This window comes from Ostrinia furnacalis, unplaced genomic scaffold, assembly GCF_004193835.3.
Source record: "Ostrinia furnacalis isolate ACB-3 unplaced genomic scaffold, ASM419383v2 OfSCF1928, whole genome shotgun sequence".
NCBI classification, from domain to species: Eukaryota; Metazoa; Arthropoda; class Insecta; order Lepidoptera; family Crambidae; genus Ostrinia; species Ostrinia furnacalis.
Window position 1 is genome coordinate 23161 of NW_021132167.1, and position 25519 is coordinate 48679.

Sequence of the window (25519 nt, forward strand, 5' to 3'; positions counted from 1 at the left end):
GAATTGTTAAACAAGTGTATCGGTTACTAGCATGTCTTTGCCTTACTTGCGAATAAACGCTAGTTCTTATCATAATGAAGAAATCCCTTATCAATCTTTTACTAAAGTATAATACCTATGTTTGTTCTCCAAACCGTATTAGATAACCCATGTCTACCAAATGTTTTAACAACTAGTACAAGTCCGTCCCACTAAAGCCTTCTATGTACCCTCCTAACAGCCACAAGTTAAATAATACCCATGTCTACCAAAATGCAATAACAACTAGTACAAGTCCGTCCCACTAAAGCCTTCTATGTACCGTCCTAGCAGCCACAACGCGTCGGCGTCGCCCGCGCCGCGCCCGCTTGCACCCCGGCCCGCGCTGCGGCGAGACTTGCGGCTACACCTGCCCGCCTCTCCCAACAGTCAGTAGACACACGTCTAATAATATTGTGTATAGTTTTGTTTGATGAAGTATGTAAGAGACAAGATGAAAATACTTTGGGTGGAGAATCAGACTTATACCAGGCCTGTTCATCTCCGCGAGTTTACATCGAAAACAAAACACGCACGATGGCCCACCTACAGGATACTATTCGACAAGGCCTCACATACGAGCGAAAATTGACTCACGCACGCGTATTCTTGTGTATGATGTATGATGGAAGAAAATAAAGAAAATGGTGTACTAAATACTGTGCAGTATTTAACTGCCTAAATAATAATAAAAACAGAATGTACTTTTTTAAGTTGCCTCAAGACACTGAGAGGTAAATAAGTAGTTAATATTATTCATGATAATTCATGCTAAATCATGTAGGTATTTCCTCCGCCATTTTCCGCAGTTTGGCACCTCACGTCACATCATTTTACCGAAGTCAGCCCTATAGCTTCGGCGCAGTGCCGATCACTGACGTTTGTCAACAAAATGGTGCTTGACTCTTGAGACAGGCTAAATTACACCATATTGTTAATGACATTGAGCATACATTTTTTTAAATACTTTCGCGAAGTAAAACTTCTGTACGTAGTACTTATTATTATTCTGTGCTTATACTTTTAAAGAATAATAGTAATTTAGAATATTGACGAAAGATTGTGGAATTTTCTATCGAAAAACTATTTTGATCAACCTGTTCCTTATCCCTTAAATACAAATATCCCATTTAGAAGGTCCTCCTGTTGCTAACACGTTCCCACTTAGATTTTTTAAGCACACATGATCAAAGTTAAGTAAGTGAATGTTAGAAGTAGTTAATGAACGCTCAATTATTTGTATTTCAGTGGATGACTTCGTTAGAAGATCGCCGTACAACGTCAACTCGTCACACAACGATCCCTTTATACTAAGGTCAGTACAGTATGATATCCTGCATAAGTTTGTAACAGTATTATTTCCATAAACTGGAGGCCACGTACCGAAAAACGCAGCGTGAGACGTCCACCCAAAAGGTGGACCGACGACCTCATAAAGGTAGCAGGAAGGCGCTGGATGCTGGAACCGGGCGATATGTAAATTATTAGTTTAACAAACAAACAAATATCCTTGGACATTTTACATTGCGCCGCTAGCTTGCTAGCTTGTACTATGGGTACTAGACAACGGATATAAACATACTTAAATACTTTTTGGGGAAGGCTTTTTTTTGTTCAGCAATGAAGTCCTGTGGCTGATATGATAATGATGATGAAACTGAGCACTTTTTCATACTTATTTTATAGAAACAAACTCTTCAGCCCTTACATTGGTATAAAAAAGAGTACATTTTTCGAATGCACATTATACGTTAGATCTCTTTCAAACGTTCTCTTTATTAAATGCCTCAATTTATTTCAGTTCCCCGCGCGGCGAGGCGGCGGCGGCCTACCTCAGCAAGCTGGAGCTCGTCAGCCGCTGCCTCAACCGCGCCGTGGACGCCTCGCGCGACGCGCCGTGACGTCACGCGCACGTCACGTGACCGCGGCATGGCATGACTACTGGTAACGAGTCTGGTTCCGGAATTCGTTGCTAACAGTTCATCGCTTTTTCTTTTAGTTAAAGAAAATAAAGGCGAAACTCATGAATATTTGAAACAGGATTTCAATAATCACGTAAGGTAACCTTTAGAGAGACTCACTTTTAATTATGTGTTTCCATTATCCAGAGAGAGAACTACGTTTACTAACAGAGTAGCTAGCTGTACGGAATCAGACTCGATGAATCTCAATTTTCTGAGTTTCATAGATTATTTCCTTTTATCACGCGAGACTACTCGTTTATGATCACAAATTTTGGTATGAACTTTATTTTGAATGATTATTATATTGTAAGCTCCATGTACACAGAGCCTTTTGATATCGATGTATGATGCGCCGCGACGCGAGAATGATTCTGATTGCATTTCGTTCGATTCATGCATTTCCTGACGATTGGCCGTTAGATAGTATTAGCATAGTGCCAAAATTGAGTATATTAGTTAATTGTGTTACTTAATTTATTTATTAGTTCGAATTAAGGTTAAATTTAAGTCGGAGTACCCAATTCCATGTTTTTGTTTTTTACGGTTGTTGCCACTCCGCCTATTTGTTTTTTGTTCTTTATTTTTGAATGTCTGTGCCGGATACATGTAGTGCTGTATGTGATGTTAAGGCCCCTAGATGTAAATTTTAGTATTCTAGCCCTAATGTGTCGTCCGACCTTGCCTTATATTCAATATAAAACCGAACCCCTCGATGTAGTTAAAGTTAGATGTATTTTTGTCAATAATTTATTTTTTGTACAGAAATAATGTGAATAGAACCTTTTGAATGAGAAATTTTATAGTACCTTTGTATGTTAGATTAGTTTATTTTTCGTATCAATAGTTGAGGTCTAATTCTATGACATGATCATTGATTTCTCTTGCATTGTTAACATTTGAAATAAAATTATGCACAATACAAACGTAAAACTCTAGCCAAAATTTTGTACATGGAATGCAATCATGTAGCCTTTTTAAACTTATATTTTTTGACTAGTTAATTCTGCACATATTTTTATAGCACATTAAAGTGTTAAAATAAATTTCACTCAACTATTGACACGATATTAGCATTATGTCCACTGGGCGCGACCGCCCGCACCGTTGCCATTTCATAGCTAGAGATAGCTCAAGGGTGGGCCCGATGCAATATCGAATAATGATTAAAATTTGTAATTTATTCGATCGCAATATGAAATAAATATTAGCCGTTTTTATTCTTCCAAACTTAACGACAAATATTGACTCTGTGGTTTCCGTTTAGGTATAGTTAGGGTTTCGTGGTCCAAGGATCATATTTGCTCACAAAAGTGGTATTATTTATTGTATTACTATTTGAAAGGCTCACCCCCATTCGTGTACAGTATTTAAGCAGTCGGACGCGAGAGTACAAGTTAGCGTAAGTTAGTTAAGGGACCGCGATACGACTAGTTTCGATCGAAAACTCGAACATTCTACGGCGTCTGCGCAGCTGGTCACGTGAACTGTACCAAATATGTCACCCCACCGAAGCTGGTCTTCACAAATGAACGAATTAACATTATTTATTTGAAAACGTGGAAAATTACGCAAATCTCCACTGTTTTTCACTAGGTGATATGAGCTCGTCTCTTACACCCTTTATTTAATTTAATAGAAACTTAAACACTTATTATTATAAAGACATGATCAGCTGTGCAGATGGCTTATTTGCTTGGAAAGCCGTTGACGTTATCCACGAACATTTTGACATAAATTATATTACATGTGATAATTAATTTCAACTTAGAACGTATTTTTTACTAAGTGACTGAATAGTGACACCGAATACAAATACTCGGTTTAGATGCATCGATCTAGAAATATTCATATATTCGAATTGTGAAATTCGAGTTTTCTGTTAACTTTTTAGTAGAATGTACTGAACCGAATGTTTGTATTCGTCATTGAATCTATGACTGATCACACAGACTTGCAAATAAATATAAAACCTAAAACTTGAGCTTTAACGGGGTTCGTGGATAAAGGCGGCGGCCGCAACGATAGACAATATGTGTAAGCCAAAGCAAACGAAAGTATTATGAATGCTGTGGTACGAACGATTCCATTACTCAACTCGTTGGCACAAACACAATTTAACACTTGGTACAGTATAAATAGGTATAGTAGGTCACATACAAATTAAATGTATCTCATCACATTTTTATATGTTGAAAATGGTGACATATTGCATATTTTTGCCTTATTTAGATATAAGAGTTATGATAGTCTCACACAAAAATGAAAAGTTGTATTGTATTTTTGTACATTTACACGAAAAGACCTACTGTACCTTTTTGACTGTGCCCTTAGTAACGAATTACAATCTACACTCAACGTGACCAAAGATTTGAATTATTTTAGTAAGTGCTAGATTTATGTTGACTTCTAAATTTAGAGTTTTAATATTAAGAAAATGAACACAAATTAGGACGTTCTCAAACATTTATTGCTGTATTTTCACAGAAATTTGACATCATCACTATCCACCATTCTCTCTAGTCACAAATTAAGTATCACACTCGTGCCATAAACAAACGCTCTCTATGTTAAAATAATAGTACGAACACGTTCTAAAGTTGAATAAATAAATACAATATTTTCTAAACTACGTCGTTTTATTTGGTCACTGCTTCAGGTCGCAGCGACACGATTCCGTCTTGCACGGGACCACGTTTATGGGGGGCAATTGGATATCATGCTGTGGGAAATATGTCCAAGTGAGTCTGATTATTGCCGGCACTACTTTCTAAGGGGAACGGATAAGCCAAATACTGAATTGAGGCAACTATTTAAAGCTAGATTTCCCATTACCATCTTCTCAAAAGAATTGGTTTAACGTATAAAGAAGGCAAAACGTACTACATTCCTAATCAAATCTAGCAATATGAAGCAAATGGAAGCAATGTTGCTAAAAAAAATAAAGCGTTTCCAGCGTATGTCCGCGTTACAGGATTCTAAAAAGCATCAAAGACGACCGTAATTGTAAAGCCTTGTTATAATTCGCATCATGTTTCTTGAGCATGATCCCTGTTGCATAAGAATTGCCTCATACAAGAACTATCGCATAGGAGGACTATCGCATTTGCACTTGTCAAGATGGCGCCACTGTAGAGTAAGGTCCTGTCAATCGCCAGGGGTGCCAACTGTTAAGTATTAAAACGATAGCCCTCATTGTACTGCAATGTGCCTCACCTGAGCTGGGCGGCGCTGCAGGCCGTTGGCGCGGCCGGCGCGCTTGTAGTCCTCCGACGCGGGTTTGGAGGCTGGTGCGGCCGACGCAGGCGCCACGGGCTGCAAGTGGACATCATAATTATTTATTGTACTTATGGGTTACAAGGCCTAACTTCGAACAAATCATATCGGTAGCAAATTTTCATGTTAGCTGTGGTCAAAGGAGACAAACCTATTTTCACTGGCCGAACCGGATGTTTTGTCTGTGATCCGCACCAATAAATTTTTGTTAGTCGGCCTCTAAATACAATGTAAATTATTGTTATTTATTAGCGAGGGCTATAACCAGAAGTTGCTACTGTGGTCACATACAAGATGTAGAATCTGCAGATGTGAAGTTTATGTTCCGCCATAAACTTAAAAATGGCGTCGAAAATATACAAATAACTCACTTGCTGTAGCCCGTCCCTCTTGCCCGACGCCTGCTCCTTGTCGGTCGCCGCAGTCCCCTCAGTTTCCTCTTCATCGGACGTGTCAGGCCCTCAATCAGGCGGAAGTTTACTTACTACTACCCTTGAGCTTAAAAATGAATCAGACAAAAGACACTCACTGGTTGCAGTCCATCCCTCCTTCCCGGCGCTGGCTCCTTGTCAGTCCCTGCAGTTCCTTCGTTCTCCTCCTCCTGAAGTATTATGCTACTCACCTACTGTAGGCCATCCCTCCTGACAATGCTGGCTCCTTATAGGTCGCGTCAGTCGCTTCTTCATCGGGCAGCAGCGTTTCACACTTAGATACTTATGTAGTTTATTTGCCAAATGAGACTCACTTGTTGTAGTCCATCCCTCCTGCCCGGCGCTGGCTCCTTGTCAGTCCCTGCCGTCCCCTCGGTCTCGTCCTCATCGGGCGCGTCAGGCCCGCGGTCGGGCGGCGGCGGCGCGGGCGCTTGATAGTTGATACCCGGCGACGGGGCGATAGGTAGCGCTTGAAATGTTCGTGCGACTCACCTACTGTAGGCCGATGCTGGCTCCTTACAGGTCGCGGCAGTCTCATCTTCATCGGGCGCCTCGGGCTCACAGTCGGGCAGCAGCGTTTCATACTTAGGTACTCTGCCGCACAATTTATAAACGCAGTAAGTAACACGTGAACAGTTTCGAGAAAAACGCGATCAAAGTTGAAATTTTATTTTGGGGTGTCTACAATTAGTTACGCAAATATTTGTAAAAAAATTATAAGGGCTTATAGAGCTAAACTCAAAGTTTATTTTGATATGAGGTTTTTGTATTTTAATTAATATTTTGTATTTAAATTATTAAAAAACTGTTTATGTTATGGATTAACTAAGATTTCGTTCGATACTTACTACCCATGAATGCAGTATGATTGTTCCTTACTGCGTTTATCAGTAGTTTTCGTTACTTACGGTACATGTGTTAAATGATTGATTTAAATTTTAGTTCTTACAACGTAATATATGCGCCGTATCTTTACAACTTACTGCATTTATGAGTGGGAGTGTGAATCAAAATAATTTATCAAAACTTTAAATGCGCAGTAATAATACAATTATACTGCGCTTATCATAAGCCAATAACGCTTTCATGTTGAACTTTCCCAAATGACCAAGGGGTAAATGAAACAAGTATTACAAAATAATTGCTGAGATCGCTTGTTATTCAATCAAAAATTAAGATATGGCACCCACTTTTAGATCTTAAATATACCAATCTAATAAAATAAAGACTCGGTCGTTCGTTTCAGCCGAAAGACGTCCACTGCTGGACAACGGCCTCCCCCAAGGATTTCCACAAAGACCGGTCCTGTNGACAGGTTTTCAACTTCTTCCAATAACGTAAGAGTCAGCCACTGCGTTCATAACATGTTAACACCTAGGCAGCACTCTGACAATCCTTAGTATGTACGCAGTATAATTGTAATTACTGCATTAATATTAAGTACAAGTCATCTGTTTTTCCTATGGAAACATAATATCAGTGTGTGTTTAAGTGGAATTACTGCACATATACTATGTACAAGGTGAACTTAACAATTGTAGAAACATAATAAGAATGATGTAATTGGCACATACTGCACTATTACTGTGTAGCAAATTAAGTAAGCGCGAGTATTCACGTAATATTAAGTTATTATGTGCTCTTACTGCTAACATAGTATGTGAAGAAACCTACAATCTGCTCTTTACTGCGTTTATGATAATATGTATCTTCCGTTCTAAGATAGATAGAAAAAAACGGGTCTTTGATTCTTATAGATCGCGATGTCAGGATTCAGAATATTCAAAACAATCATAAATGCAGTAAGTGGTACTTACTGCGTTTATAAATTGTGCGGCAGTACTTACGAGTACCTATGTAGTTTATTTACTGCCCTTGAGCCTTAAACAGAATTCAGAAAATTCGAATCAGACAAAAGACACTCACTTGCTGCAGCCCGTCCCTCCTGCCCGGCGCTGGCTCCTTATCAGCCACGTCAGTCCCTGCCGTCCCCTCAGTCTCTTCCTCATCGGGCGCGTCAGGCCCTCGATCAGGTGGCGGCGGCGCGGGCGCTTGATACCCGGCGTCAGGCCGCGAGCCGTCCCACGGCGCGTACCGCATGAAGTGCTCTTGCATGGATGAGGGTAGGTCCGGCATCGGGTATAGCCGGTATAGCTTGCAGTAGCGCTGTTGAAGGAGAACATTATGTTAGATTTGAAAACACTGCAGCAGCCTGAAAAGGTTTCTAACATGGTATGGTCTGGTTCAAGCGCGGATTCAATCTTCAATAAAAAAATATTTTTTCTTCGCAAAATCGTCTTATTTTGGATATTATGCTATCAAAACAGACGGTGAAAATGTGATGTCAGAAGTTTTTTTTATATTAAGGCCTGTTGTAGTTGTACATCGTGCTCACTATAATCATGGATCCAATCCGGTTGGTTGGAGTAGAAAAAATATATGCGACACAAAAAAAGGCCCAATTGAGAGCTTAGCTAACGAAACATTGTGTTTCACATCTTGTCATAATAATAATAATTATGTGTAATGTGTTTAAATGTCTCACATCGACGGCCCTGTGCAGCGCCAAGGGCGGTCGGTCGTGCGCTTCTGCTTCCTCCACCAGCGCGGCCGCGTGCGTCAGCAGCTTGTTGTCAGCGTCTCGCAGCTTCTTCTCGGCTAACTCGCCGTAGAAGCAGCGGGTCTCTTCCTGTCACGCTCTTTCTTTAATGCTACAGTAATGACTCACATCGACGGCCCTGTGCAACGCCAAGGGCGGACGGTCGTGCGCTTCTGCTTCCTCTACCAGCGCCGCAGCGTGCGTCAGCAACTTGTTATTGTCAGCGTCTCGCAGCTTCTCGGCCAGCTCGCCGTAGAAGCAGCGGGTCTCTTCTTGTCGCGCTCTTTCTTAAGTAATGCTACAGTAATGACTCACGTCCACGAGCGCGGCCGCGTGCGTCAGCAGTTTGTTGTCAGCGTCTCGTAGCTTCTTCTCAGCTAGTTCACCGTAGAAGCAGCGGGTCTTCTTGTTACGCTCTTTCTTAAGTAATGCTACAGTAATGACTCACGTCGACGGCCCTGTGCAACGCCAAGGGCGGGCGGTCGTGCGCTTCTGCTTCCTCCACCAGCGCCGCAGCATGCGTCAGCAGCTTGTTGTCGGCATCTCGCAGCTTCTTCTCAGCTAGTTCGCCGTAGAAGCAGCGGGTCTCTTCTTGTCGCGTTCTTTCTTAAGTAATGCTACAATAATGACTCACGTCCACGAGCGCGGCCGCGTGTGTCAGCGGCTTGTTGTCGGCGTCTCGCAGCTTCTCGGCTAACTCGCCGTAGAAGCAGCGGGTCTCTGCTTGTCACGCTCTTTCTTTAATGCTACAGTAATGACTCACATCGACGGCCCTGTGCAGCGCCAAGGGCGGGCGGTCGTGCGCTTCTGCTTCCTCCACGAGCGCCGCAGCATGCGTCAGCAGCTTATTGTCGGCATCTCGCAGCTTCTTCTCGGCTAGTTCGCCGTAGAAGTAGCGCGTCTCCGCTCGCTCGCGCGCTTCGCGGTCGTCGCGCTCTTTCTGCGGGAAGAAAAAGCAGCAATTGCAGAAAAATGCATTTATAAAAATGATTAAAATAGAATTTAAGTACAGGTATAGCACATTTTTGAGTGATACTGAGTCAGTGCCTGTCCCCGAGGCATCGGAGCGGCACAGGAAGGGTGACAAAATGACTTGACGGAGCATACGTCATTCATAGTCTAAAGCAAGTCTCGCTGACGTTTTAAGTCACAAAACACCCTCCCGTGTTGCTCTCATCTCAAACACTGATTCAATTAAAATACGATAGACCTGTAATTCTTAAACAAAGAATAATAATTTCAAAACAAGACTTTTTTCAAAGAGAAACTGCTATATTATATCAAAATCAAAACAATCATATAGGTTTTCTCAGTAATAGAACTGGTTTATTTTACAAACCCAGAGCCGCAATATGTCCGCCCTATACTCTTGAATCTTGCGTTCCTTCTCTTTGCGTAGGTTTTCCTGGAAGTCATCGTACAACTCCGCATTCTTGAATCTACAATGAACAAAGCAATAGATGATGAAGTGTGGCAAAATATACGTTCAAATTCCCAGGTCTTAATTCAATTCCGTGGTGCTGTACTACATAATTTCAATCATGGACCACAGTTCACTTACAAACATACACGAAGTAAATCAGTAGCCTCTTGTAAAGTGAAAACAAAACACAGCATAAAAGGAAAAACGTGCACCATGTTGGGCGCCACTATGTCATATTAGTGGCGCCCAACATGGTGCAAGCCGACTGGCCATTATGACAGTGTTGAAGTGTGTGCTGCTACTAATAAAAGAATCATAATTCCCTCAAATTCAATTCAATTTCTGGAGAACTCCGTAACCGCTAAAATTCTTCCTCAGATCCAGCCAATAAGGTGGCTTTAACCTTTTTCTCTTCTTTATCTTTTAACTATCTCTGATGACCTATAACTACAATGAAGCACCTATGCATGGTAGGTATGCGCTGACCTGTTCATGATCTCCCACTGGCGCACGGTGTTGAAGTCCTTGAGGCGCTGCGCCTCGTCGCGCAGGAAGCGCTGGCGCTGCGCCACGCGCTCGTCACGGAACGCTTGCTGTTTGCGCTCGTCAGCTACGCGACGCGCTTCCGCACTAAGTACAACATAAATCACATGTCAATGCAAGCAAGTGATAGTCCAGATCCTCATGAGGGATGACGGGACAGGGAAGGGAGCCCTGTCTAAAAATAATCTGGCTTGACCTCTTTGGTGATCATCAGACTTAGTTGCTTACGTAGTTTCGGGCCAATCTGTCACTATCGCTCAACATGAGCAACATGCAACACTCGGAACTTCGGATTACGTGTTCCGGAGTACCTAGTTCCGCAAATTGGCAAGCCGATTAAAATGTCCATGAAGCCCCTGTCAGTTCCTCAATGGGCACTCTCGGCACATGCCTAGTGACCTAATGTTGGTCTCGAAGTGCTGGTAGGGTAAAAAGATTATGAGACATGTAGCCTCTACAAGCCTTAAGAGCAAAATGACGATTTGTAAGAACTATTTATTAGTCTAAACAAATAAAGAAATTTTGACTTTGACTTTATAACTACCTACGCAATCGCTGAAAAGGAATTTTTAAGGGACCCCTTGATCCTTAGATGTTCAAGGCTACTCAGGAAGTTAAAGACGGTCCTGGTGATAAGGACCTCCCTCACCTATATTGACATCATCGTCGATGGAAATCTTTAAACTATTCACATCCGACCGCATCTTGAACACTTTGAATTCTTTCAGGATTATCTACTTTTTCTACAGTGTAAGTAATTGAGTGGCTTACATGGCCTCCTTCTCCTTGATGGCCTTGTTGAGGATGGCCAGGTCCTTGGCTTCGCGCGCCGCGTCGCCCGACTCCAGCTTCTGGCTTATCTTCTCGAGAACACGCAACTTCTCTTCTTTTACCTGGGGGAGACAGCGCAAAAACGTCAGTTTTATATTGTAAAACACTTCCTTGCTTCCTCTTCTGTTCGACTCAGACTTGTGACTCCTGAGTCGGATGTATTGTCACATCGTTGAAGCGGTACTTCATGTGTTTACTTCCTATTATAGTTACTATCCTAAAGGATTAGGATTAGGATGGAACAGGTAAGCTGGGAAGCTTACCTGTTTAAGCCGTTCGTTTTTAAAGTCTTCGTTAGTCTTGCTGGCTGCACTATACTTCGTTCTTCTTAGTCAGCTTCCTCTTCTACTGCTCGACCCTAGCTCGAGAACGTCAGCATCTTGTTGATAACAAAATCCGGTCCAACTTGCGGCGCTCATTTGCTTCTTCATAAGTACTTATACTTATTTTCCCCTTTCCATCTTCGCCATCTATTGCTGTTTCGTAGGTACTCTCTGTTCGTCTCGCTGGCTGCACAATATAATAGGTACTCACGTCCTTCTCGGTCTGCTTCCGCTTCTGCTCGACCCTGGCCCGGGAGCGTAGTAAGACGTCAATGAGGCGGTCGTCCATGTTGTCCCTGGCTGCTTACTCTCCTACCGACACCGCTGCATGTCCGACCAGATGCGGTTCCTCTCCAAGACTTCCATCGTCTCACTGTCTATGTATAGTCACGTCGTTCTCAGTCTGCTTTCGCTTCTGCTCGATCCTGGTTCTTGTACCGCGCGCGTAGCACATCCGACCAGATGCGGTTCCTCTCCAAGTCTTCCTTGGTCTCTGTCTATTTATTTATTTTTTATTTATTTAAACTTCAGCACACATAGAGACAATGCACTGTGGCGGACTTAATGCCGGATGGCAGTCTCTGCCAGTCTATGTATAGGTACTCACGTCCTTCTCAGTCTGCTTCCGCTTCTGCTCGACTCTGGCCCGGGAACGTAGTAAGACGTCGATGAGGCGGTCGTCCATGTTGTCCCGGGCGGCCTGCTCCCGGCGGCGCTGCTCGTTCTCCTGGCGAGACCGCTGCATGTCCGACCAGATGCGGTTCTTTTCTGCGGCTTTCTGTAGCGGAGGCATAAAAAATTACATTTTCATCTACTTATGTAGTTGTAATAATGTTGTTGTTGAGTGATCATTCCATCTGTCAAATCACTTTGGTCACGCATTGTTTCATCTAATGAAACATGATGAAAATAATTAAGTACCTACTTACATTCTTGAAATATTTTTTATGTATGAAATTATCAAAATCCCTACCAATATTAATTTTATAATGCGAAATTAACTCTATCTATCTGTGTCTTTCACACCTAAACCACTGAATAAATTTTGATCAAATTTGGCATAAAGATAGTTTGAGTCCCGGGAAAGGACATAGGATAGTTTTAATTCCGGTTTTCTAAACAGGGACACGCGCGATAAGGTTTTTCTGTGACAAACAAAATTTCACACGGGTGAAGCCGCGGCCGGAAAACTAGCTTATGTAGGTACTAGTGTTGATTATTGCACATCTTCCAACTAGAAACTAGATTAAGTAAAGGTTCCTTACAAAGTCCTCCTCGAACTTCTTGATGGCGGCCATCTCCTCGTTGGCCTTGATGTTGTCGAGCTTCTGCAGATTCAACTCCGTTTCGTACTCGCTTCGATTGCGTTCGGCGACCTCGCGTGCTCTGCAAAATTGTACAATGTCCTTCTAAATAATGAAACGGGCAAAACAAAGAAAGTGGATTAGAATTGCTGCACGAGTGTTCTCAAATGTCAATATTAGGATTAGGTGTCATGACTTTCAATAAAACCAAACAAGAATGATAAAAAATCAATAACTTTCATGTAAAATAATATTTAAAAAATTGCTGCTATTTTTAAGAGCAAAAAGTTAAGTGGAGGAGCTGGGATTTGAACCCAGGACTTTCAGCATGCGAAGCAGACACTCTACCACTGAGTTACACCCCCGATGCAACGTCACGACAAAAATAACGATATTTACTTAGTTCAATATACCTACACACCAAAACTAAAATTAACTAGGTATCAATTTACTCAGCTAGAAAAGTTCCTAGCGGAAAGCTGAAGTCGGCTTTGTCTTTTGAACTAGTCCCTACAAAGAAGAGTAAATTCACTGGTCAGAGAATACTTCTGGTAGGTAGCGCTGAGCGCCGTAAGCGCGTAACATTCTATGGACACGTTACCTACGTTATATGATGTCGTCGTCGTCGCGCCGCTTCTGCTCCGCTTCCTACCGCCGCTGCTCCGCTAACAATAAGGATATGTAATATCAAAGCACTCACTGGTCGGATATCTCCTTCTGGTAGCGCTTGTTGGCGTCGAAGCGGCGCTGTCGCTTGAGCGCCATGAGCGCGTGCCAGTCCTTGGCGCGCTGGATGATGTCGTCGTCGTCGCGCCGCTTCTGCTCCGCTTCCTACCGCTACTGCTCCGCTAAGAAGAAGGATGTAATATGAAAGCACTCACTGGTCAGAGATCTCCTTCTGGTAACGCTTGTTGGCGTCGAAACGAAGCTGTAGCTTGAGCGCCATGAGCGCGTGCCAGTCTTTAGCTCGCTGGATGATGTCGTCGTCGCGCCGCTTCTGCTCCGCTAAGAACTTCGGCTTTGTTTTTAGAGTCTCTAAGAAGAAGGGTATAGTTAATGTCAAAGCACTCACTGGTCGGAGATCTCCTTCTGGTAGCGCTTGTTGGCGTCGAAGCGGCGCTTTCGCTTGAGCGCCATGAGCGCGTGCCAGTCCTTGGCGCGCTGGATGATGTCGTCGTCGTCGCGCCGCTTCTGCTCCGCTTCCTGCCGCTACTGCTCCGCTAAGACGAAGGGTCTAATATCAAAGCACTCACTGGTCAGAGATCTCCTTCTGGTAGCGCTTGTTGGCGTCGAAGCGGCGCTGTCGCTTGAGTGCCATGAGCGCGTGCCAGTCCTTGGCGCGCTGGATGATGTCGTCGCGCCGCTTCTAGCTGCTTGAATCTAAATAACAACCTCTTAGAAGAAGTATTATAATTCAAAGCACTCACTGGTCGGATATCTCCTTCTGGTAACGCTTGTTGGCGTCGAAACGACGCTTGCGCTTTGAGCGCCATGAGCGCGTTCCAGTCTTTAGCTCGCTGGATGATGTCGTCGTCGTCGCGCCGCTTCTGTTTCGCTAAGAACTTCGGCTTTGTTTTTAGAGTATCTAAGAAGAAGGGTATAGTTAATGTCAAAGCACTCACTGGTCGGATATCTCCTTCTGGTAGCGCTTGTTGGCGTCGAAGCGGCGCTGTCGTTTGAGCGCCATGAGCGCGTGCCAGTCTTTAGCTCGCTGGATGATGTCGTCGTCGTCGCGCCGCTTCTGTTCTGCTTCAAGTCGTCGCTGCTCCTCCAAGAACTTCAGCTGCTCGGAACGTTCCTTTTGGATCACTGTCTCGATCACCGCACTACAAGAAAAAGTAAGTAGGTACCTATTTGAAATAGTTGGAGCCTCCAACTTGGAGAGAATGCAGTTTGGGAGGGGGAGATGAGGGATGGAGTCACACGGCAGGGAATGAGTTCAGAAATGAGGAGATGCGAAGGAAAACTAAAGTAACCGACATGGCCCACAGAATTTCTAAAATCAAGTGACAGTGGGCGGGGCACGTAGACGATGCCGCTGGGGCAGAAAAGTTCTCGAGTGGCGACCACGGGCCGTAAGACATAGTATGGGTAGGCCACCCACTAGGTGGACCGACGATCTGGTGAAGGTCGCGGGAAGAGCCTGGATGCGGGCAGCGCATGTTCGGTCGTTATGGAAATCTTTGGGGGAGGCCTTTGTCCAGCAGTGGACGTCATTGAGCTGAAACGCACCTGAGAAGCAGCTTGGGCGCGTCCTTATTCTTGAAGACTGTGTCCCTTGCGCTGAACATGAGCCGCTCCTGCTCCTCCTGCTTGCGCTTGATGTAGCGCTTGTAAAACTTGCTGTTGGCCTGCTCGGCCGCTTCGAGACGCGCCCGTCTCAACTCCTCGTTGCGTTTGTTCACGTTCTGTGGAGACCACGACGTATTGGATTGCGCATTGTACATATGACTGACAGCACTTCATGGTGCATCTATGAGATGATAGACGCGCGATGCAAATACCTAGAGTTGACTGATTTTTTTGCAGGAGTTCACGTTTTTTTTTGCAGTTATGTACCATGACGTAATCGTATTGCAAGTAGACCAGGTAAGTAGGTACATATTGCACAGAAGACTGCACTTCAGACTATAGCTAATTTTGTTGAAAATGCACCCCAATTTTGCTTGCTTTTTGACGTGTCGTCTGCACTTTGTAGTTGCAAAATGCAAACAAGGGCTTTTCAATTAAGTTCATTAGTTTATTTGATTTCTAGCTAGTAACAAGGCTAAGTACTTTGGTAAGAATATTTATGAACACGTCATGTGCTTGCATTGCAAAAAGCGGTCAAGGACTTAAGTAGAAGCTAAGCGTTTTTTAACTAATGTTTTCTGTTCCCGTTTAACTGATAGATATTATACCAAAGTCAAAGTCAAAAGTCAAAGTCAAAATTTCTTTATTTGTTTGGACTAATAAATAGTTCTTACATTTGTAATTCGATTCGATTTCGTCATTTTGCTCTTAAGGAGCCTCTACATGTCTCATAATTTTTTTACCCTACCAGCGCTTCGAGACCAACATTTGGCAAGTGCTGAGAAGAAGCGCCGCAACAAACTCAGTCACCACTGTCTGCCGGTTAATATAAATAAATAGAAATAGTAGTAGTAGGTACATTCGATTCAGGAGCAGTTCACTGAATTTACCATGCATTCTTGTATGGTGTACTTATCTTATAAGAATGGGTATACAAGATTGCGTGGTATATCGCACCTACCTACTTACTTAAAATTTTTAAAACGATAGTCGTAATTTAAATCAATACTAGAAAAATCACGTATCTAATGTAACTTATCTCGTAATGAGGCAAACTTCGATACAACTAAATGATAAAGTAAGGTTAAAGTAAGCTACCTACATAACCTACTTAGAAAAAAAAAAACAATAAATGAAAGTACATATTCCATTGTAGCCCAAACTGGAATAACCTGCATTGACGCTTATTTCGACGCATTAATACACCCAAAAAAGATCTTAATGTACTTGCATGTACCTACCTACCTAAATTAAATGCGAACCGGCCACCCGTCTACGACGCGGCGATACGCCATGAGTGAAATTGCTTCCAATTATGAGTTTGTTCGCAAGTTTAACTAATTTATAAGCAAGAAGAGAGAAAAAAAGACTCCGTACCTCCAAGGAGTTGGGCCAGTGCTTGGTCATGGCCTGGCTGGTGGCGTCCAGGTACCGCACGTATTCCCGCCGCCGCGCCACGTCCGGGTCCTCCTTGTTTTCGTCCGTCCAGCGCTCGATGCGACGGAACTCGTCCTTGGAAAGGACCAACGGCATGGCTGCTTTTTCTAGAAAACAGCACCACACCAAAGTTGTAACCCTAAGGTTGTAACAAATTCAACTTAGCGGGTAGATATAAAAAGTTTGCCAACTCACTCACTTACCTTACTTATTTGTGTTGCGATCAAAATTGTACAATAACTAGGAAAATTAATTTAAAATTCATTTCAATTAAATATAAATTAATTTTTATAATTGACATTCAATCAGAAGATTTTTTTTCTGTTCCTGATAGAGGATTTAGATTAACGAAAAGAGGTTCATAACCAAAGATTAAAAAAATGAAAAATAAAAATAACACAACATTTTTACAACAAAACAAAGAAATTAACAACGGGATTTTATTGATTTCACGTTGTTATGGTGATGGTGTACGTTTAGAACAATTTTAAACTTTTATTACTTACTTGTTGCAAGAAAGAACTCACGGCTACTTTACTTTAGCACAAAATTAATTTTATTTTGAATGTATAAGAATGAAATACACTTTTCATAAGTGTAAATCTTAGTGTATAAATGAACAAAAATATAAAAACTTTTAATTTGTATTCAAATCATCGCGCCAAAAACATTTTGATTGTTGAACGGATTTCGTTTCTGAACGAAACGTCAGCTGTCAAATCGGAAATATTTACGTCAGCCACGTTGGAAGTGCCAACTCGGTGTTTTTATGGTAAATAATAATTTTTACTATTAAATCCCTCGAAATTAGTGATTAAAAATTAATTTTACATCTTTACTTACCGCTCCGAACAGTTGATGTGCAGCTTAAAGTCGTAGTTTCCGTGTGGGACGCGTTCCAAAAGTGTGACATAATTCCGTAAACAGTTGCGGTTTGTTTTAGTTGGTATAGTGGATTATCAATCACGATGAAGCTGAAGGAGTTGAAGAAGACCGTGAATATGAGCTGGTCGCCGGCGGGGATGCAGCAGGTTCTGCTGGCGGCTGGCTCGGCGGCGCAGCAGGTGGACTCTTCCTTCAGCTCGTCCTCGCAGTTGGAGCTGTACGCTTTGAACTTGGACGACCCCGGGATGGATCTGGAGCTGAAGTCGAGCGTTACAACACAGCACAAGTAGGCCTTTGAACTTTTGATTTGATTTTCCAATAGGAAAGTGATGATATGGAAAGATACACTGATATCAATAAAACATCCTGTTTTAAAATGCAAATTATGTAAACATAACAGAAACATTAGAGCTATGCTCTCAGCTACTACAATTATATTGTGTTGAAGTTATTCTTAAATTAATTTTTTCCATCTGAACTTGGTAATTAATAACCAATAAAAATTTATAGCATGTAAAAATTCTAACTAACTATGGTTCAATTACAACTTTTCCAATTGGTTTCTTGTGTAATCTTGTACTCAAAGATTTCTTTTTCCAATAGGTTTCAGAAGCTAGTGTGGTCTGACTCTGGCATATTAGTCGGTGGCTGTGACGGCGGCCTACTGGAGTTCTACAACGCTGACAAACTGCTCAGCAACACCAGTGATGCACTGATTGGGAGCAGCACCAAACATAGTGGTAATAATATCTTTTTACTTCTGTTTTATTTATTCCCACAGTATAATAGTAATTATTATTACTAAGAATCTACGTTACCATAAAACTCTTTTTACCCGACTGCGCCAGAAGGAGGGTTATGTTGTTTAATTGATATGAACAACATATTATGAATTTGTAGATGACCAAAATTATTTATATTTTACCAAGGAAGTCTTTGTATTATTGTGCTGTTTATCATGAGATGAATGAGGAGCATATTGTTATCAATTTGACCTGATTTTCAACAGAGTACAATGAACTATCTTTGATACAGTACTTTTTTCAAGACAATTACAATCTTCTTTTTAAGATAGCATTTTGGTATGATTAGGTCTTTTAGGTACATGACCGACAGTGATAGTGGTAGTTGGTTGATGTAACATTCATAACAACATACAAAAAGCATTATGAAATATTATTTTACTGTGTAGATATTTGATCCAATATCATTTACTACTGTAGTAGGCTGTTTATCAGTTTGTCAGTTGTGAATTATTGTACCCATTCATTGTAATCAATTTGCTACCAATTGAAATATGATCTTGTACGTTACATTACTCATAAGCAATTTTCTTTGGGTTACTAATTACTGTTTAAGATTCAAATTCTTCAAGTATACAAGAAGGCTTATGCAAGAATAGTCCAAATAGTGCAGTAGTTGACAGGAATCAATGTTGCAAATAGGGATGTTTCCTGGCTAAAAAAGCAAGAGTTTGAATTAGTCCATCAGTTAGCTTATCAAAAAACACTCGACACATATTTTTCACTTTTTTGAACTAATGAATATTGAGAGATAAAGCGCTCCAAAGTTAAAAAAAAATTGACAGACTAAAAGTTATTAGACCACCCACAAGGTGGACCGACAACATCATAAAGTTAGCAGGAAAGCGCTGGACGCAGGCCGCTACCAACCGGGTAACATGGAAAGCATTGGGGGAGGCCTATCTTCAGCAGTGGACGTCCTATGGCTGAGATGATGATGATGATGATGATGATGAAAAGTTTTTTTAGGAAACTAGTCTGTTGAGAATCCTCAAACTGATGGTTACACCGTTGAGATATTGTTGCCGTAAATGAACATCAACAAGTTATGTTACAATAATATTACGTTTCACTAGGCCAAGTGTCAGCGCTGGACATCAACCCGTACCAGAAGAACCTGCTAGCCTCTGGTGCGTCTGAGAGCGAGATCTTCATCTGGGACCTCAACAACACCAGCCAACCCATGGCGCCCGGCAACCGTAGCCAGCCGCCCGACCACGTGCAGGGCCTGGCGTGGAACCAGCAAGTGTGTATTTATGTGATATCAAGGCAAATTAGTTTATAGCTTTATAGCTTACGCGTAGATCCCGCTTTATCCCTCTTGGGGGTTGAATTTTGCAAAATCCCATCTACAGCACCTACATTCTTAAAGGAACCCCCATGTAAAATTCGAGACTCCTAGCACTTGTAGTTTCTGAGATTTCGTGATGTGTGAATGAGTCAGTTAGTCAGTCAGTCAGTGACCTTTCGCTTTTATAGATATATGTAGATAGATTTTACCAGGAAATTCAATAAATTCAATTTATATTAATTAATTGTTATGATTTGTTGCAGGTTCAACACATTTTAGGATCCACATTTGCCACAAGATGTGTAGTCTGGGATCTGAGAAAGAATGAACCTATTATGAAACTGAGGTAAGCTGTTTCTCATTGATCTAAAGCCTGGTCCGTGAGCACGTAGAATCCCATCCAATGACCCCAAGCTACCCATCCCTATCGCTCGCGCGTAATTATGTTGCTGTCGCGCTTGCACACTCATTGCGGGTTCCCGTCGCACAGTCGCGACAGCAACATAATTACGCGCGAGCGATAGGGATGGGTAGCTTGGGGTCATTGGACGGGATTCTACGTGCTCACGGACCAGGCTTTAGCTCTGTACACTCCTTCAGCCCTAGTTGATCAACCCTTATGTTTGTAAATTCTGATTGGTGAGTTCCGTGTGATTGTATTTTTGTGCAAATATATTGACGAGCATAGACACGCTTTGAAAATTCGTATACCTATGGCTCGAATGAGTTTGGAACCGCCGTTCGGTTTTGAAATCTAGTATCCCTGAAAATGTTAATCCAAAAGAGTCCTAAATCTAGTTACAATAGAGCACAATTTAGTAATTGATCGTGTACTTGCAGCGATGCCACATCTCGCACGCGTTGGCGCTCGCTGGCGTGGCACCCGGGCGTGGCCACGCAGCTGTGCGTCGCCTCCGAGGACGACCAGGCGCCCGTGCTGCAGCTGTGGGACCTGCGGTGAGTGACGTCATCCTGGCAGGTCACAGCAGCGACCCACGAGCACGCCTGGCGCTCGCTGGCGTGGCACCCGGGCGTGGCCACGCAGCTGTGCGTCGCCTCCGAGGACGACCAGGCGCCCGTGCTGCAGCTGTGGGACCTGCGGTGAGTGACGTCATCCTGGCAGGTCACAGCAGCGACCCACGAGCACGCCTGGCGCTCGCTGGCGTGGCACCCGGGCGTGGCCACGCAGCTGTGCGTCGCCTCCGAGGACGACCAGGCGCCCGTGCTGCAGCTGTGGGACCTGCGGTGAGTGACGTCATCCTGGCAGGTCACAGCAGCGACGCCACGAGCACTGAGGGCGTGGCACCTTGGCGGGCTAAATAAGCTTGTGTTACGAGTGGGCTCACCACAATAGTCGAGCGAAGCGACGGTGGGATTCGAACCCGCGTTCCTCGGATCTCGAGTCGGCCAGTCCCATTCACCGTTCGGCTATCATGGCTATGGTCTGTAGTAATATGACCTGCTGAGGATGACATCGACTGCAAGAGAGTTTCAAACCTCTTTAATACCTCCTCACGTTGGTGAGACGGTTTGGGGAGGCCTGATGTTCGCATATTTCTCCCTTAGTCGCTTCTTATGACATACATGGGAAGAGTTATAAGAGTACCACTCCAGTCCTATTGTGTTTTGCAGGAACCTCATGGCTAAACAAATTCAATACGTGCTGTATTTTATGCACTTGTAATAGGTGCGTTGATGCAATAATAGTCTAAGTCCGCCTGGCTAACTACCACCATCTTACCTAAGTCTGTCCCCATAACAACAATGTTAACAGCATCCTCTGTGGTTGAGGATTCCGGGTGAAACTCGCTTCCACCTTCGGCTTGATCATCAATTACCATCAGATGAGATACAAGCCAAGAGATTATTTGCTGTGGATAAAAAAAATACGTTCGCGTCGTCGTCTATAGTTATCACCAATCAATGAAGACACTTCCCAACTTCTCTATGTGGTCCGCAGGTTGGCGGCGTCGCCGCTTCTCACGCTGGAGGGACACCAGAAAGGTGCCCTCGCGTTGTCGTGGAGCCGCCACGACCCTGACATGTTGCTATCGGCTGGCAAGGACGGACGCATCCTGTGCTGGAACCCCAACAACACTGCGCAGCCGGTAAGACTTCAATTACACTCAATTTCCAATTCTCAATATAAACTCTGACAAACGATACTTCGACATTACGTTACTCCGACACTACTGAATATCGACATGACTTTCGACACTACACTACTGAGACATAGGCAAATCCTTTACAAATCCTCATTTGCCTCCATTTCCATATGTACCTTCGAAAATTAGGTTGACAAAAGTGACTGAGTTTCTTGCATTGTGCCATTTTTCCTTTGGACCATTTCGTAGCTGGCTATGAAATGGGAAAAAATCCATTCCGAAGCTTTGATATGGTCCAAAAGTGTCCACTTATCGTCCTGAAGCAGTGGTAGTTAAGAAACGGGACCATTCCCACGTCTTGTGCCCACTGTTGCAACTCCTGTGTATAGCTAGGTTCTACAACTAGACCGCCAATAAAAATTCAACCAGTGGAGGTGAAGTTTGTCCCTTGAGTAAAGTGAAGTTTTTCCTGTGAGTGCTCATATTAATTTTCTCTACAGACTATCGCGTTTTAGCGGAGACCCTTAGGGCTATATTTCACCGGGACACCATGGCGGCGCAACCAGTCGGCGCTACCAAAATGTATACATGTGAAATACAGTGTGAGTCACGTTAAAGTGTACATATGAAAATAGATGAAACTAGACCTATTTTTATCGACAAAAAAGAGGTCAAAAAATTTTTGAGATTTTTTTTTAATTTTTTTTCTTCCAAGTACTTATTGTAAAGAAAACGTAATAACTTTTAAACTAAGCGGTATATCCTGATGAAATAAAAACAGTAATAATGCTAAATAACAGGCGATACTAAAAAAATACATAAAATACACAAAAAATGCCAACAAATAATAAAAAATGATACTTTTTGAAAAAAATTTGCTTTTAAATTAGTTTTTTTTTGCTTATTTGATAAATTTCTCCAAAAAATGCCCCTATAAGGTGGTTTTTATTACTTTGTATTACTCTCTATCGTAAAATCTTTGTAAAACCAAAAATCGCATGTCTCTATCCCTATCACAACATTTGCTATGATCGTTTGAACAAAGGCCTGCCGCAACTTTATTCTCCGCTACAGGTAGAGAAAATATTGATTTTTACTAAAATGCTTATTTTACTTCGAAATCATTTGTTTTTATTTGAAATCTAACTTGTCTTTATGAAAATTACAAATCTAGAGCCATTTTCAGTTTCGTTGTTAACGAAGCGTTGAATGGCGCGCCCGGAGAGGCTTAGTTCAAACGATCATTGCAAACGTTGTGATAGAGATAGAGACATGCGATTTTTGGTTTTACGAAGGTAATACGATAGAAAATAATACAAAGTAATAAAAACCACCGGTTATAGGGGCATTTTTTGGAGAAATTTATAAAATAACCAAAAAAACACGAATTTAAAAGCAGATTTTTTTCAAAAAGTATCATTTTTTATTATTTGTCGGCCTTTTTTGTGTATTTTATGTATTTTTTTAGTATCGCCTGTTATTTGGCATTATTGCAGTTTTTATTTTATCAGGATATACCGCTTAGTTTAAAAGTTATTACGTTTTCTTTACAATAAGTAATTGGAAGAAAAAAAATTCTATAAAAAATTAAAAAAAAATCTCAAAAATTTTTTGACCTCTTTTTTGTCGATAAAAATAGGTCTAGTTTCATCTATTTTCAAATGTACACTTTAACGTGACTCACACTGTATAGCCCTTAGGGCCTTGCCACACTAGCGGATTGCAAGCGGAGCGGCGAAGTATGCCGCGGTCGCCAAAATGCTTTCAAAAAGCCACCGCTCCGCGTTAAAACAGCTTATAATCCGCCAGTGTGGCAAGACTTAAAGTTGTTCACCTGCTGTATTTTGTACCAATTGACGTCTTCCAGGGCGGCGAGCTGGTGATGGAAGTGGGTCAGCAGCGGCAGTGGGTGTTCGAGGCGCGCTGGTGCCCGCGCGCGCCCGGCCTGCTGGCCGCCGCGTCCTTCGACCAGCAGCTGGCCGTCCACACCGTGCTGCCCACGAGTCGGCCAGAAGTGGTGAGTTTATATAAAAGGCCAGCGGGCAATGATACACTTTTTTTTTATCCACAACGAGGAAGCTCTTGTGGCCTGTATCTCACCTGATGGTAAGTTATGACCAGGCCGAAGGTGGAAGCGAGCTTCATCCGGAATCCTCAACCACGGAGGAACTGACTATCTTACCTCTAACTGCCGGAACACATGGCGACAGACTTAGGTAAGATGGTGGTAGCTTAGCTAGGCGGACTTAGAAGAAGCCCTACCACCAACCAAACCGAACAGAAAAATCTGCCCCCACTGGGAATCAAACCCGGGACCTCTGCGTCTGAAGCAGGTGGTCTTACCACTAGATGTAATTTTAGTATTTTTATTTTATTATTTTTGATTTGACATTAATGTAATTATTGACCTTGAGTTGTCTGACATTAGTTATTATAAATGTGAATTATATTTTATTAATGAATGTAAGTGACAATAACAGTAATAATTTTGCATGCCTAAAGATGGAAGATGGAGATACCTACTTGAAAAATTGTAACACCTACTGATGTAAACCCATTTTCGCAAAATAAATGATTTGATTTGATTTGACCACAGAGGCGGTTAGACACATGACAAAAAAACAAGGCAACACCTAGCTCGTGGACCGCGCCGCGTGCCATGCGTGACGCGTTATTCTGAAACCAGCCGCGGGGCGCAATCTGTAAATATTGGATATGAAAGTCGAAAACATGGTTACTGCTACTGAATATCAAATATCAGTGAATTACACGAAATTCATCGATTGTTTAACTCCTCCGTGATCTAGTATTTAACTCCCTCGACTCTTTTTAAACTAAATCTTTAATCATAAACCGTTTTCCAGACCAGCCAGTCCCAAAACAACATAATGGAGTCGTTCGGCGGCTTAGAATCGTTCAGCCAACTGCCCGCGGTGCAGCGCGAGCCACAGAACGTGGCCCAGACGCCGCGACAACTGCCGCAGCCCAGCAGAGCGCCTGCGTGGTTGAGGAGGCCTGTCGCTGCTAAGTTTGCTGTAAGTGTAAATGTACATATTTACTAAAGACTGATTTTTCAATTGTGGGATAACTGTTAACTGAAGAATAAGTTTGAATGTGGGAAATATTTTCAAATTGACAAGTTTATTCTGATGATTGAAAAATCAGCCCTTAATCTCTTTGAAGAGATCTATCCCACAGATCATTTGATAAAGACTACGGGAACAACCTGAGAGAAACCTTTGTCGAACAGTGGAACAAGAGAGGAAAGTACGAGATATGGGAGCGACCAAACGCGCACTGAAGTTCTGAGCTCTGAACCACATAATATAATCTGCCAGGATTAGTTTGCCAAATATTCGCGTTCGAATGTGTTCAAATGAATCCTTTGTGGATGAATTAATACTTTATAGATGAATTCGTAATTAATCAACACATTTCTTGTTACAGTTCGGCGGTAAATTAGTTACATTCGAAAAATGCCCACAAGAAGCCGGCCCACAAAAAATGGTGTACGTCAGTCAAGTAAGTTCCATTTCATCATTTTAATAAAATAAACAACAGTTTTTCTGCAGCGAACATTATACTGGTAACTATCACTAGCTTTATGATAAAAAAAACTGTTCTTCAAGCGTTTCAATCGAGTCAAGGTTTTTTCAAATAATGTCAACTTTTTTTATCAAGATAAAACTATATTCATATTGCTACAAATCGTACGCCCCACCAACGCCCCGCACCAACCTTATGACATCGTGTATCGTCCCCAGGTGGTGAGCGATCCCGAGGTGATCGAGAAGGCAGCGCAGCTGGACGCAGCGCTGGGCCCCGGCCTCACCTACGACCCGCAGAACGCACAGCACTTCGCCGAGTAAGGGAACTGCTGATTTATTACGATACCTAACAGAGTACATTTTACGAAAAAGTTTCGCTATGAATATTGTATGTCTCAGTATCAAATTATATGCCTCAAACTTTAGCAAATTCAAATTAGTAAATCTGG

The 25519-nt window shown here is 42.4% G+C and overlaps 2 protein-coding genes, 1 long non-coding RNA gene and 1 other non-coding gene across 4 annotated transcripts in view; 1 reads left to right on the top strand and 3 right to left on the bottom strand.

Moving 5' to 3' along the window:
- Positions 1 to 4457: 4457 nt before the first annotated feature.
- Positions 4458 to 5280, bottom strand: LOC114354164 (uncharacterized). The gene is made up of 2 exons (XR_003655991.1): positions 5196 to 5280; positions 4458 to 4701 (listed from the first exon to the last, which is right to left on the bottom strand). It is a non-coding gene; the product is annotated as an uncharacterized LOC114354164 (long non-coding RNA).
- A 2272-nt stretch (positions 5281 to 7552) lies between these two features.
- LOC114354155 (trichohyalin) lies at positions 7553 to 16562 on the bottom strand. The gene is made up of 11 exons (XM_028306413.1): positions 16379 to 16562; positions 14942 to 15117; positions 14332 to 14535; positions 12671 to 12791; positions 12013 to 12183; positions 11023 to 11144; positions 10195 to 10338; positions 9625 to 9724; positions 9049 to 9225; positions 7613 to 7852; positions 7553 to 7567 (listed from the first exon to the last, which is right to left on the bottom strand). The coding sequence occupies exons 1-11, from the start codon at positions 16532 to 16534 to the stop codon at positions 7553 to 7555; spliced, it is 1626 nt and encodes a 541-aa protein (XP_028162214.1). The 5' UTR covers positions 16535 to 16562.
- Positions 13003 to 13074, bottom strand: TRNAA-CGC (transfer RNA alanine (anticodon CGC)). Its single transcript has one exon. It is a non-coding gene; the product is annotated as a tRNA-Ala (tRNA).
- A 580-nt stretch (positions 16563 to 17142) lies between the features above and the next one.
- Positions 17143 to 25519, top strand: part of Sec31 (COPII coat complex component secretory 31) — a 35136-nt gene continuing 26759 nt past the window's right edge. The window contains exons 1-11 of the mRNA XM_028306414.1: positions 17143 to 17210; positions 17382 to 17609; positions 17927 to 18063; positions 19203 to 19372; positions 19681 to 19763; positions 20258 to 20374; positions 21378 to 21525; positions 23390 to 23539; positions 24387 to 24557; positions 24970 to 25044; positions 25287 to 25387. Coding sequence (XP_028162215.1) covers positions 17407 to 17609; positions 17927 to 18063; positions 19203 to 19372; positions 19681 to 19763; positions 20258 to 20374; positions 21378 to 21525; positions 23390 to 23539; positions 24387 to 24557; positions 24970 to 25044; positions 25287 to 25387 — 1355 coding nt within the window. The 5' untranslated portion in view covers positions 17143 to 17210; positions 17382 to 17406. The remainder of the gene's footprint in view (positions 17211 to 17381; positions 17610 to 17926; positions 18064 to 19202; positions 19373 to 19680; positions 19764 to 20257; positions 20375 to 21377; positions 21526 to 23389; positions 23540 to 24386; positions 24558 to 24969; positions 25045 to 25286; positions 25388 to 25519) is intronic.